Here is a 14,767-nt window from a genome sequence, read left to right as displayed (position 1 = left end):
ATGCAACACTGGTATACTACACCACTGTGTGTTGATGCAACACTGGTATACTACACCAGGGTGTGTTGGTGCAACACTGGTATACTACACCACGGTTTACTGATGCAACATTTATTTACATACGACGCCACGACGTATAAAGATTTTCTTTAATCAGTTATTTGTATGAGCTGAGAGCGCTTGCTACGTGGCAGTTATAATGTTGGTAATGTTCTTGGCGGGAGATTCTGAAGAGAAGTTGCGGAGGCTGGTGGACGAATTTGTGAAGGTGTGTGAAAGAAATTATAAGTGAACATAGGAAAGAGCAAGCTGATGAGGGTAACAAAAAAAAATCTAGCAATGAGACACTGGATATCAGATCGGAGGGAGGGAGTATGGAGGAAGTGAATGTGTTCATATATTTGGGAGTGGACTGATGGATGTGTTAGATATAAGGTGAAGTATAGAACTGACGAAGGGGAAAAGGTGGGTGGTGTATTGAGGCGTCCGTAGAGACCAAGAACTTTATCCATGTATAAAAAAAAAACGGAAAATATATCAACACTGTTATATGGGTGTAAAGCATGAGTTTTAAACGTTGTAGCGAGGAGGAGGCTAGAGGCAGTGGAGATGTGTTTGGGGGTAATTTGTGGCGTGACTATCATGTATGAGAATTCGGATTAGAAGTAAGTGCTGGGTTATCAAAAGTATTATTATGATTTAGACATTTACAGAGATGGAGAAAAATAGGATGACTAGGAGGGTGTATAAATCTGGGGTTGAAACAAAGAAAGGTAGGAGTAGTCCTAGGAAAGGTTAGAGGGAGGAGACCTTGAGGCTTGGGCATCCAACAGCCTTGTGTGAACGTGTTAGATAAGAGTGAGTGGAGGAAAGTGGTTTTTATAATTTGACGTTCTGTTGGCGTGTGAGCAATATAACATTTATCAAGGAGTTCAGAGAAACTGGTTAGTCGGACTTGAGTCCTAGTAAGTAAGTAAGTTTATTCAGGTATACACAAATACAGTTACATAGAATTATCATACATAGAAGAATTTGTGTAGAGAACCTGGGATAACCCAGAAAAGTCAGAGTGACTTATTTCCACTGGGGAAGTGGGAAGTACAGTGCCTGGACTGTAGGAGCGGTAGGGATGTTGCGGCTAGGAGCATCCTCGGAACTGTAATGTCAGCGTTCTTCTGACAAAACAGTGATTGAATAAATGCCGGTTAAGTGTTTTCCTCTTTAAATAACAAAAGGGCACAATACTGACTGATACAATACACAAATAACCCGCACGTAGCAGAGAGGAGGAGCTGACCACGACGTTTCGGTCCGAAGCTCGGTCCATAGTTAAAAAGAGAGTAGGGTAGAAAGATAGTTGTGATGGAACAAATGCTGTACAGTCAAACATTGTTTGTACCGTGGGAAGCAAGAGCCAAATTATTTAGGCAGTCGAATTCCTTTGCATCGTGGTGGTGTCCATGATCGTGCCGAGAGTACTGGTGGCCAGGAGCTCTATCTGTATGCTGTCACGGAGAGGAATCCCATTGTTCATGCAGCTGGACGTAGTGTATATGTCCGCTCTACCAGGAAGTATCTGGATTACACGAAGTAGTTCCAAAACATTATGAGTGAAAATCACCTGAAGAAATTCACTAAGACTGATTAAACGCAATTAAAAGAAATAACCGAGCTACTGAGTAGGTTCTCAAAGGAATAATTAAGGCTCCTGGAGGTTCATAGCGTGGCCCAGGTGTTACAACAAGCCCTTAGATACCCGGAGGTTCATAGCGTGGCCCAGGTGTTACAACAAGCCCTTAGATACCCGGAGGTTCATAGCGTGGCCCAGGAGTTACAACAAGCACTCAGGGTTTTTTTTTTTTTACCGTGTCAACAACTGATGCCCGGGGTACTACTAGTGTTTCTTTCTTCCAAGGATTATAGGCTCCGATAGCATAGTCTCAGAGTAGTGGAGTCCCTTTTGCCTCGTATAAGAGGCCGAAGTCATGAATAAGAGTGACAAAGAAGAATAATGAAAACTAAGAAAAGATGTTGATGATGATGATGAAAAGGAAGAAGAATGATAACGAGGAGGAGAAGGACTGTGTTGGTGACTTCTTCGAGGCAGAAATTTTATTCTTTTAACGAAACTGGATGCATCCACAGTGTGCTGCTGCTACACTATTTTTATATGACAGCTAAACTGCCATATTCTTGTCATATTCCATCACTCAGGATGGGTTACGTACACGGTGTTGAAATCTGTCAACCTGCGCTGGTAGACTGCAGAAGAGCAAAGAGGATATCGTCAAGTATTCCATTAAAAGTTCATCGGCTACAGGAGTTTCATAGGTTTCCTTCCAGGAAAGCTGGAGTCACAATCACCTAGAATTACTATGTCACAAGATTGCCTATACTATATACAGAAGAAACAGAATTTTTGTGAAGATATCACAATCACAAACATATAATATATATATATATAATACATATATATATATATATATATATATATATATATATATATATATATATATATATATATATATATATATATATATATATATATATATATATATATATATATATATATATATATATGTACAGTGGAACCTCTGGTCACGACCATAATTCGTTCCAAAACTCTGGTTGCAACCCGATTTGGTTGTGACCTGAACCTAATTTTCCCATTGGATTGAATGTAAATACGATTAATTCGTTCCAGACCCCTACGAACTGTAAATATTGTTTTTTAAGATGTTTTAAGCACAGCGCTGCGGTTCAGAGGGGTAATGTCCGCTGTAATCTGGGTACGTGCCCCAGCTCTGAAGATCTGGATGTGATTTTTCCATTAAGCACTTGAAATGTATTCCTCAAACCTCATGTGCTGTATATGCTATCTTTTGTACCAGTAATGTATCTTTTAAATCTTGTGTACCATATTAAGTAATAAAATATACCTATGGGTAAAAAAAAATTAAAGATGGAGTGGTATGGGAAGTGAAATATTGAAATGGCTTCAGGAAGAAATCCAAACATTTTTCCCTTGAAGTCTTTTTATCCTTTTCTCCGAGCTTATTGGACCCCCATTTATCACTAGAGGTGGACCTCCCAGAGAAAGAATACGTCACATATCTGAGAATACATGCATGGAGCAACGATGGAATCTCATTGTTGAAATAACCTCTAGACATTATACTACTTTATACACCAAGAGCGTCAATTCATGGTTGCACAAGCCTGGTCACAGTCAGCCTCTAGATCTTGACACAAACTGCTTTAGTCCTACACAATAACCATTCCATGTAGGCTGGCCTCGAAGAATTTTTTTTTGTGCATTTATCAAAACTGGATACATCAGCAAGTAAACGTTGTTCTGTTGTAGATTCGCCGGTATAATCGCCCGGTGCGAGCCTTTTCCAGGAGGTAGTTCGGCCTTGGCTCCCTGTCGAGGGAGTGTCTCAGACCAATGTCTGCCATGGGAGGCGGTACAAGTACCTCCTCGTCTTCTGGGACCAGCTGTCCTCAGGCCTAGCCCCATTCCCCGCCCACACGGGGCTAGGAGGGAGAGAAAATGAACTAGTTTGGTGTGGAGATGAGTGGTGAGTAGGTGGGTGGACGGGGGATTGGGTTCGGGATTTGATGGTGGATAGGAGGGGGTCGCTGCTATATATTTCGTGGACTGGTGGTGGTCGTGCGTTAATGAGTGTATCCTAGATGGACGAGGCGTGTTGCACATGTGTTTTACTCATCTTCTAGTGATGAGCTTGATGTGATGCTTACTTCAAAGTCTTTCTTTATGATTGGTGTCTGAAGCATCACATTTCCAAGGTTATATATATTTCATGTCCACTTCTCTTATGAATGAAAAGAAGTTGGATGTCCTGGCCCTAAGCGAAACAAAGCTGAAGGGGGTAGGAGAGTTTCAGTGGGGGAAAATAAATGGGATTAAATCTGGAGTATCTGAGAGAGTTAGAGCAAAGGAAGGGGTAGCAGTAATGTTAAATGATCAGTTATGGAAGGAGAAAAGAGAATATGAATGTGTAAATTCAAGAATTATGTGGATTAAAGTAAAGGTTGGATGCGAGAAGTGGGTCATAATAAGCGTGTATGCACCTGGAGAAGAGAGGAATGCAGAGGAGAGAGAGAGATTTTGGGAGATGTTAAGTGAATGTATAGGAGCCTTTGAACCAAGTGAGAGAGTAATTGTGGTAGGGGACTTGAATGCTAAAGTAGGAGAAACTTTTAGAGAGGGTGTGGTAGGTAAGTTTGGGGTGCCAGGTGTAAATGATAATGGGAGCCCTTTGATTGAACTTTGTATAGAAAGGGGTTTAGTTATAGGTAATACATATTTTAAGAAAAAGAGGATAAATAAGTATACACGATATGATGTAGGGCGAAATGACAGTAGTTTGTTGGATTATGTATTGGTAGATAAAAGACTGTTGAGTAGACTTCAGGATGTACATGTTTATAGAGGGGCCACAGATATATCAGATCACTTTCTAGTTGTAGCTACACTGAGAGTAAAAGGTAGATGGGATACAAGGAGAATAGAAGCATCAGGGAAGAGAGAGGTGAAGGTTTATAAACTAAAAGAGGAGGCAGTTAGGGTAAGATATAAACAGCTATTGGAGGATAGATGGGCTAATGAGAGCATAGGCAATGGGGTCGAAGAGGTATGGGGTAGGTTTAAAAATGTAGTGTTAGAGTGTTCAGCAGAAGTTTGTGGTTACAGGAAAGTGGGTGCAGGAGGGAAGAGGAGCGATTGGTGGAATGATGATGTAAAGAGAGTAGTAAGGGAGAAAAAGTTAGCATATGAGAAGTTTTTACAAAGTAGAAGTGATGCAAGGAGGGAAGAGTATATGGAGAAAAAGAGAGAAGTTAAGAGAGTGGTGAAGCAATGTAAAAAGAGAGCAAATGAGAGAGTGGGTGAGATGTTATCAACAAATTTTGTTGAAAATAAGAAAAAGTTTTGGAGTGAGATTAACAAGTTAAGAAAGCCTAGAGAACAAATGGATTTGTCAGTTAAAAATAGAAGAGGAGAGTTATTAAATGGAGAGTTAGAGGTATTGGGAAGATGGAAGGAATATTTTGAGGAATTGTTAAATGTTGATGAAGATAGGGAAGCTGTGATTTCGTGTATAGGGCAAGGAGGAATAACATCTTGTAGGAGTGAGGAAGAGCCAGTTGTGAGTGTGGGGGAAGTTCGTGAGGCAGTAGGTAAAATGAAAGGGGGTAAGGCAGCCGGGATTGATGGGATAAAGATAGAAATGTTAAAAGCAGGTGGGGATATAGTTTTGGAGTGGTTGGTGCAATTATTTAATAAATGTATGGAAGAGAATAAGGTACCTAGGGATTGGCAGAGAGCATGCATAGTTCCTTTGTATAAAGGCAAAGGGGATAAAAGAGAGTGCAAAAATTATAGGGGGATAAGTCTGTTGAGTGTACCTGGTAAAGTGTATGGTAGAGTTATAATTGAAAGAATTAAGAGTAAGACGGAGAATAGGATAGCAGATGAACAAGGAGGCTTTAGGAAAGGTAGGGGGTGTGTGGACCAGGTGTTTACAGTGAAACATATAAGTGAACAGTATTTAGATAAGGCTAAAGAGGTCTTTGTGGCATTTATGGATTTGGAAAAGGCGTATGACAGGGTGGATAGGGGGGCAATGTGGCAGATGTTGCAAGTGTATGGTGTAGGAGGTAGGTTACTGAAAACAGTGAAGAGTTTTTACGAGGATAGTGAGGCTCAAGTTAGAGTATGTAGGAAAGAAGGAAATTTTTTCCCAGTAAAAGTAGGCCTTAGACAAGGATGTGTGATGTCACCGTGGTTGTTTAATATATTTATAGATGGGGTTGTAAGAGAAGTAAATGCGAGGGTCTTGGCAAGAGGCGTGGAGTTAAAAGATAAAGAATCACACACAAAGTGGGAGTTGTCACAGCTGCTCTTTGCTGATGACACTGTGCTCTTGGGAGATTCTGAAGAGAAGTTGCAGAGATTGGTGGATGAATTTGGTATTGTGTGCAAAAGAAGAAAATTAAAGGTGAATACAGGAAAGAGTAAGGTTATGAGGATAACAAAAAGATTAGGTGATGAAAGATTGAATATCAGATTGGAGGGAGAGAGTATGGAGGAGGTGAACGTATTCAGATATTTGGGAGTGGACGTGTCAGCGGATGGGTCTATGAAAGATGAGGTGAATCATAGAATTGATGAGGGAAAAAGAGTGAGTGGTGCACTTAGGAGTCTGTGGAGACAAAGAACTTTGTCCTTGGAGGCAAAGAGGGGAATGTATGAGAGTATAGTTTTACCAACGCTCTTATATGGGTGTGAAGCGTGGGTGATGAATGTTGCAGCGAGGAGAAGGCTGGAGGCAGTGGAGATGTCATGTCTGAGGGCAATGTGTGGTGTGAATATAATGCAGAGAATTCGTAGTTTGGAAGTTAGGAGGAGGTGCGGGATTACCAAAACTGTTGTCCAGAGGGCTGAGGAAGGGTTGTTGAGGTGGTTCGGACATGTAGAGAGAATGGAGCGAAACAGAATGACTTCAAGAGTGTATCAGTCTGTAGTGGAAGGAAGGCGGGGTAGGGGTCGGCCTAGGAAGGGTTGGAGGGAGGGGGTAAAGGAGGTTTTGTGTGCGAGGGGCTTGGACTTCCAGCAGGCATGCGTGAGCGTGTTTGATAGGAGTGAATGGAGACAAATGGTTTTTAATACTTGACGTGCTGTTGGAGTGTGAGCAAAGTAACATTTATGAAGGGATTCAGGGAAACCGGCAGGCCGGACTTGAGTCCTGGAGATGGGAAGTACAGTGCCTGCACTCTGAAGGAGGGGTGTTAATGTTGCAGTTTAAAAACTGTAGTGTAAAGCACCCTTCTGGCAAGACAGTGATGGAGTGAATGATGGTGAAAGTTTTTCTTTTTCGGGCCACCCTGCCTTGGTGGGAATCGGCCGGTGTGATAATAAAAAAAAAAAAAATTCTCTTAATACTTGTCCTTTTTAATTACGTTACAATTTTCAGGGTCGAACTCAAGCAGTTATCTTGTGAACACGGTAGCAGACCGCTCAGTTCATCTTTGAACCTCCCACTGTCCTCTCCACTTGATACAATCTTCATTTTCTTACATTACTCGCAAACGGTGATATATAGAATTCAATTTCCTTCAACAGGTCATTTATGCGTATAAAGAAATGGCAGAGGTGCAATCAATGATTTTTAGGACTTCGTTCGTCACCCATGACTACTTAGATAATTCATTTCTTACATTTGCCCCTCAGCCTTCTTTTTATTGGGTATTCACATTTATTTTCACGTGCACATGAGAAGACAGCAGTCCCAGTCGGTCACTAGTGAAGACCCCAACAATCAACACGAGGACCTCTGCTTTTCCTGATGTACATACAGTATGTGAAATGTTGGAGGAAATCAAATCAATTGTATCACTGCTTGCAGATGATGTAAAAAAGTGGAGGAATATAACAAAGGAAGCTCGAGACTCGAGAGTGTTGCATACCTGTTCCTGGAGAACCGTTTTGCACCAGAAACATCCACCAGTAACGTACCAAGGACTTCCTTCAGTCTTCTTCACACGCTTCCGAGCCAACCAGTAATGTTCGCTCCGCCAGCATGGGTGCAGTGATGCGTAACTAGGAACACAGAACACGTCTTTCCTTATAACCTAATCATTCCTGATAAACGACGTAACACTACCAGTCAGCTTTGTCCGGCTAGTCCAGTAAAAACAAAAAACGGAAAGAGTCGAAAACATGTACCGTCCCGGAAGTTCATGGCAGCTCTGCGGCTGCAAGGTAAGAGAGATAGAATGTTCTACAGCTAATTCTCTTTGGGGGCCCTAGATCTTTTTATTTATGTCAGATTAAACTTCCATTCAAGACAGTTTTTGTGTCACAAGTTTTCTTGCCTAGAAGATTATTAATATTCGAGATCTGAGTCGTTAGACATCAAAGCAGACTTGAGGGTCATCAGATCTTCATTAGTTCGTTAGTATTCACGTAACGTATCACTGTATGTCTTAAGTTATTACACAGTGTATTAATAACGTATATGTGATTAAAATCCTTCTAGAAACAAATATGCTTCCACAATATTTAGTATTTTATTTACCTATGAAAACGAGAAGTATTTTTCATCACTCAAATCCAGGATTAGAACTTTATTCATCCTCAGTCAAGGGAAGGTGACCTCAGTCTTCAGGTACACGTACACAGCTGGAGACAAAAAGCTCAAAGCTGATAAGTGGTGAGAAAACACAACTGCAGACTTTAGTATTGATGACTTAAATCTGTTCCACAGATGAAACATCTCGATAAAGTTTCTGAAATTGTCTTTTTCATCGTGCAACGATTAATGATCCATAGAGTTTAGTGTTTGTTCTCGTAATAAAGTGATAATGATTCAGGTATATATGTTGCTCCCTTACAGTGCTTGAGTCTGGTCAGGATAAGTCATAGCTGGGCAGGATAAACACACTTTGATACCTTTGATATACCTTTTATGAGTTTCAAGAGTATTTCTACTCCCGGATCCCGGCCATGGGCCAGGCTCGTTTGGTGCTAGCCTTTTCAACCAGGCTGCTGGTGGTGGTGACCCGAAGCCCCACATATCCATCACAGCCTAATTTATCGAAACAACTCAGACCCTCAATTAAATCATTGCTCGAGTCTCACTTGACGTGGTCTGGTGGCTATACTCGCGGCTCATGTCAGGAGAGGCCAGGATCCAATATTAGGAAGGGGAGTTCGAGTCTTCAGAAAGTTTTATTATGTCTGTACTAGGATTTTCTGTAAATTACTCAAGATCAGTCCATTTATACCAGAAGTTTACATCTACGTAGACTTAGTAACAAATGATCAGGGAGATTTCTAACACAAACACGGTTTGTAGTTGTTTCGTGTTTATTAATATTTTGCTTATATTTTGTTGATTTATATTTCAGTTATTTTAAATATAACTATTGCACTGAAGAACAGGTAGAAAATATGGCTGATCACAATAGTTCTGGTGCCTGGGTTACCACGGGAATTATTGCAGGTACTTGTGTTCACGGTGTACATGATGAAAGCTTCGTGTTGGTATTAACCTCGTGGCTGAAACACTCTATACAATACAAAGAAGGTGCAGAATGTAAAACAATATAATATTTATTTCACTGGAAATTAGACGATTAACCATTTATGCCGTTAGAAAAAAACGCCTTTATCAGAATACAGTGTATCGACACAGCTATCCGTTGCATCATTCTTGTCATCCTTGATAATTGTAATGCGTTACCTACACATTGAGTTATCAGCTTATATTTTTGTGCTACGCTATATACAAAGTTTACTCGTCTCTCACATCGCAAATTTATTGTTGTTTTGTCTTCACTTGAGCTTGTATCTACTTGATAATTCAAAAATTTCTTTCTTATATCAGTGAGAAACTTTGTTTGGATATTAGCTGTTAACTGGTACCTCAACAGACTTTCTTAATATAAACCCAGAGTTCAGGATGCATCATCATTGTCCTCCACGATATTTTGTTGGTTAAGACAAACCCTCTAACCTCAGACAAGAGTCAAGACAGTCACCTTCACTCAAGACAGCAGTCAAGACACGTTAGTATGTATTCTGGTGTTATAGTTATATCCGTCGATTCTTCCATAAGATTATTAGTATAACAGTCATAACTAAAAGCTAAACCCATTCTTACTTAAAAGTAACTAAACTTTCATAAAATTTATAACATGTTGAGTCAACCTTAGTATGAAATTATTGTGATTTTCAAGCATTATATGTGACCCCATTTTTTGTTATTAGCAGTGATCACTCTCAACAGGTTATACTGAGCTCAGGCAACTGCAGCGGAACACAGCGATGAACATCAAACCTGTAAGTTATCTCTCAAGTTCCAAAATGTTTTATTACTCGTGAATATTTCAGAATATAAGTTAGAGGCAAAATGTTTGTTCTAATTTTTGTTATTAAAATAAATTCAATTATTGCTTTCCACCTATCACAGTTTGCTATCTGGAACTCTTTCCTACAATGGCAGGTGTTGTTGGTGATAGTGTTGGTGTTGGGAATGGTGTCGGCGGCACCGCAGGGGACTGCATGGCATAGGCATTATCCCGGTGAGAGGCACTACGGTGCCACACATTATCGTTTACACGACTTTGGAAAGACAGGATTCCATATTGCTTATGACGGCCTTCCTCGCCATCATTCCCACCCACACGCTGCCCTGGAAACACCTCAGTAGTATATCTTACGCAGGTGAGTAACACACATTTCTCTCTCTCTGTCTCTGTCTCTCTCTGTCTGTCTGTCTGTCTGTCTGTCTGTCTGTCTGTCTCTCTCTCTCTCTCTCTCTCTCTCTCTCTCTCTCTCTCTCTCTCTCTCTCTCTCTCTCTCTCTCTCTCTCTCTCTCTCTCACACACACACACACACTTTCTCTCGCTAACCTTAACTCAGGGTTTGACTAATAAATTGCTTAAAAGTCCCATTCGGTACACGTTTCTCATGTTTATGTTCACAGGAATGTGACGGCGATGAAGATGAATTAAATGACGATCATTATGAGGGAGACGAAAATGAAGATGACGAGGAACATGACAGAGACGAGGAAGAATAAGCAGACGAGGAATATGACAACAATGAAGATGAATAAACTGACAGTGAAAGAATGTTTCAGTAAACATCGGCTGACCTGAGGACCTTCACTCACAGCTGTAGCTCAGGTAAACAAAAACAAAATGATGTAAAACAAGAAAATGATGTAAAACAAGAAAATGATGTAGAATGTAAGAAAATTAGGAATAGGACCTAAAATAATGTACTGGACTAAAAAATAATGTACTGGACTAAAAAATAATGTACTGGACTAAAAAATGATGTACTGGACTAAAAAAATGATGTACTGGACTAAAAAAATGATGTACTGGTCTAAAAAAATGATGTACTGGTCTAAAAAAATGATGTACTGGTCTAAAAAAATGATGTACTGGACTAAAAAATAATGTACTGGACTAAAAAATAATGTACTGGACTAAAAAATAATGTACTGGACTAAAAAATAATGTACTGGACTAAAAAATGATGTACTGGTCTAAAAAAATGATGTACTGGACTAAAAAAATAATGTACTGGACTAAAAAATAATGTACTGAACTAAAAAATAATGTACTGGACTAAAAAATAATGTACTGGACTAAAAAATAATGTACTGGACTAAAAATGATGTACTGGACTAAAAAATAATGTACTGGACTAAAAAATAATGTACTGGACTAAAAATGATGTACTGGACTAAAAAATAATGTACTGGACTAAAAAATAATGTACTGGACTAAAAAATAATGTACTGGACTAAAAAATGATGTACTGGACTAAAAAAATGATGTACTGGACTAAAAAAATGATGTACTGGACTAAAAATTGGTCTACTGGACTAATAAAATGATGTACTGGACTAAAAATTGATCTACTGGACTAAAAAGATGATGTACTGGACTAAAAAAATTATGTACTGGACTAAAAATAATGTACTGGGCTAAAAAAATGATGTACTGGACTAAAAATGATGTACTGGACTAAAAAATGATGTACTGGACTAAAAATGATGTACTGGACTAAAAAATGATGTACTGGACTAAAAATGATGTACAGGACTAAAAAATGATGTACTGGACTAAAAATGATGTACTGGACTAAAAAATAATGTACTGGACTAAAAATGATGTACTGGACTAAAAAATGATGTACTGGACTAAAAAATGATGTACTGGACTAAAAATGATGTACTGGACTAAAAATGATGTACTGGACTAAAAAAATGATGTACTGGACTAAAAAATGATGCACTGGACTAAAAAAATGATATACCGGACTAAAAAATGATGTACTGGACTAATAAATAATGTACTGGACTAAAAAAATGATGTACTGGACTAAAAAAATGATGTACTGGACTAAAAATTGATCTACTGAACTAAAAAAATAATGTACTGGACTAAAAATTGATCTACTGGACTAAAAAAATGATGTACTGGACTAAAAAATGATGTACTGGACTAAAAATGATGTACTGGACTAAAAAAAAGATGTACTGGACTGAAAATGATGTACTGGACTAAAAAATGATGTACTGGACTAAAAATGATGTACTGGACTAAAAATGATGTACTGGACTAAAAAAATGATGTACTGGACTAAAAATGATGTACTGGACTAAAAATGATGTACTGGACTAAAAAATAATGTACTGGACTAAAAATGATGCACTGGACTAAAAAATGATGTACTCAACTAAAAAATGATGTACTGGACTAAAAATGATGTACTGGACTAAAAATGATGTACTGGACTAAAAAAATGATGTACTGGACTAAAAAATGATGTACTGGACTAAAAAAATTATATACTGGACTAAAAAATGATGTACTGAACTAAAAAAATGATGTACTGGACTAAGAAAATGATGTACTGGACTAAAAATGATGTACTGGACTAAAAAATGATATACTGGATTAAAAATGATATACTGGACTAAAAATGATGTACTGGACTAAAAAAAATTATGTACTGGACTAAAAAGGATGTACTGGACTAAAAAATGATGTACTGGACTAAAAATGTACTGGACTAAAAAATGATGTACTGGACTAAAAATGATGTACTGGACTAAAAAATAATGTACTGGACTAAAAAAATGATGTACTGGATTAAAATATGATGTACTGGACTAAAAATGATGTACTGGACTAAAAATGATGTACTGGACTAAAAATGATGTACTGGACTAAAAAATAATGTACTGGACTAAAAAATAATGTACAGGACTAAAAATGATGTACTGAACTAAAAAATGATGTACTGGACTAAAAAATGATGTATTGGATTTAAAAATGATGTACTGGATTTAAAAATGATGTACTGGATTTAAAAAATGATGTACTGAACTAAAAAATGATGTACTGGATTAAAAAATGATGTACTGGACTAAAAAATGATGTACTGGACTAAAAAATGATGTACTGGACTAAAAAATGATGTACTGAACTAAAAAATGATGTATTGGATTTAAAAATGATGTACTGGATTTAAAAATGATGTACTGGATTTAAAAAATGATGTACTGAACTAAAAAATGATGTACTGGATTAAAAAATGATGTACTGAACTAAAATATGATGTACTGAATTTAAAAATGATGTACTGGACTAAAAAATGATGTACTGGATTAGAAAATAATATACCGGATTGTAATACGACGTACTGGAATATAAAATGACGTACATTCTGCTGCAATTTATGTCAAAAATCGAACTGTTGTTTAAGTGGAGAGAACGTATAGTTACTATTATTATTATTATTATTATTATTATTATTATTATTATTATTATTATTATTATTATTATTATTATTATTATTGTTGTTGTTTTTGTTATATTATTATTATTATTAATATTATTATTATTATTAATATTATTATTATTATTATTATTATTATTATTATTATTATTATTATTATTATTATTATTATTATTATTATTATTAATGTTTTTGTTATTATTATTATTATTATTATAGCATTATTATTATTATTATTATTAATTTTGTGAAGTACTAAACTCATAGGAGCCACAAAGTACTTATAAAATAGAAGGTAGTCAGTTTTGATCCGAGGAAGGGGACAATAGCTCCAGTTCCATGGACCAAGAACCCTTGAAAACCAGAAAGTCACCACAACCTTAATTACCTTACTATAAAAAGTAAATTTATGATGAAAAGATTTAGGGTTGTTAAAAGTCATAGTATAAAATACACTTTAGGGCATTATTTTAGGTTATTTTAAGGTATTATTTTAGGATGTATTGTATAGCTGTTTTATGTAAAATATTAACAATGTCCCAAGATATATATTTTAGTTTTTTTTTTTTAACATCCAGGAATGGAAATGTTTTGTGGTGTGATGTTGTTGTTGTGGATCTTTTGCTAACTTGGTCATCTAGTGCAGAGTTTACCTGACATGATCAACAGCCGAAGGACCCGGGTTCAATCCGGGGGCAGGTGAAGTCTTTTGGCATGTTTCATTACACTTACATCATATCATCATTCGCTGCCTGGATGAGGTAGAGTGCGGTTGTGCTTTGCACCCCTCTACTGTTTTCCCAGACGAGCTACTCAGACAACGGCGCTAGGTGTGCGCCGGAGAGTGAATAATGTGGGCATTGAGCTCACTAGTGGGGCTTTAACGCCTACGTCAGTCGATGTGTTATTGCTCAAAATTATAAGAGAGACATACGGCATCAGAGACGAGGATTTGTATGGAGTGGCACTGAATGGTGTTTATAGAATATCCGTGAAAGTGCTAACTGCTCAACTGTACGAGGCGTTGATGGATCGTTTCCCAGATGTCAGTATTAACGTAACACCGGCAGTGATAGTCAGGTTGACGGATGTATCAAGACATTATTCGTGGGTCAAGCTCCGCAACGTGCCTTTTGAGGCTGATGAAGCAGATATTAGAAATGTTTTCGAAAGATATGGGACTGTACATCTAGCCCAACCTGAAAAATGGGTAAAAGGAGCTTACGCAGGATTTCCTGAGGGTACTTTCAATCTCAAGATGACGCTGAGACATCCTATACCCTCGTATGTATATCTCGAAGAGTTTAAAACCCAGGTAATGGTGGCGTATGCTGGGCAGAGGCGTACGTGCCGACTGTGTGGCGAATATGACCATATAGCGGCAGATTGTGGCAAGCAGAATATGGCTCCTGGGCCAGC

General features: G+C 37.9%; 1 protein-coding gene across 11 annotated transcripts; it reads left to right on the top strand.

Moving 5' to 3' along the window:
* The first annotated feature begins 3,683 nt into the window (after positions 1–3,683).
* LOC138852597 (uncharacterized) lies at positions 3,684–13,897 on the top strand. 11 transcript variants are annotated; one of them, XM_070084256.1, is made up of 6 exons: positions 3,710–3,810; positions 7,431–7,786; positions 9,481–9,598; positions 9,816–9,868; positions 10,032–10,252; positions 10,515–13,897. In XM_070084256.1, exons 2-5 carry the CDS (start codon positions 7,745–7,747, stop codon positions 10,236–10,238), a joined length of 420 nt encoding a protein of 139 aa, XP_069940357.1. In that variant the 5' UTR covers positions 3,710–3,810; positions 7,431–7,744; the 3' UTR covers positions 10,239–10,252; positions 10,515–13,897. The 11 variants fall into 11 exon arrangements, 4 of the variants coding, with proteins under 4 accessions (XP_069940357.1, XP_069940356.1, XP_069940360.1 ...); XM_070084255.1 differs by having other exon boundaries at positions 3,716–3,810; positions 9,999–10,252; XR_011391902.1 differs by lacking the exon at positions 7,431–7,786 and having other exon boundaries at positions 3,684–3,810; positions 9,414–9,594.
* The last annotated feature ends 870 nt before the right edge of the window (positions 13,898–14,767 follow it).

This window comes from Cherax quadricarinatus, chromosome 12, assembly GCF_038502225.1.
Source record: "Cherax quadricarinatus isolate ZL_2023a chromosome 12, ASM3850222v1, whole genome shotgun sequence".
In the NCBI taxonomy this organism is placed as follows: domain Eukaryota; kingdom Metazoa; phylum Arthropoda; class Malacostraca; order Decapoda; family Parastacidae; genus Cherax; species Cherax quadricarinatus.
The sequence above is the reverse complement of the archived record's forward strand: the minus strand, read 5'-3'. Positions and strand labels throughout refer to the sequence as shown.

What these genes read in the sequence shown, in the direction of transcription:
- LOC138852597 (XM_070084255.1), top strand. Translation starts at nt 7,745, where the DNA reads ATGTACCGTCCCGGAAGTTCATGGCAGCTCTGCGGCTGCAAG. An exon ending in GGCAGCTCTGCGGCTGCAAG is followed by an intron (nt 7,787 to 9,480) that starts GTAAGAGAGATA and finishes ATATAAACCCAG; the next exon opens with AGTTCAGGATGCATCATCAT. An exon ending in ACAGCAGTCAAGACACGTTA is followed by an intron (nt 9,599 to 9,815) that starts GTATGTATTCTG and finishes CACTCTCAACAG; the next exon opens with GTTATACTGAGCTCAGGCAA.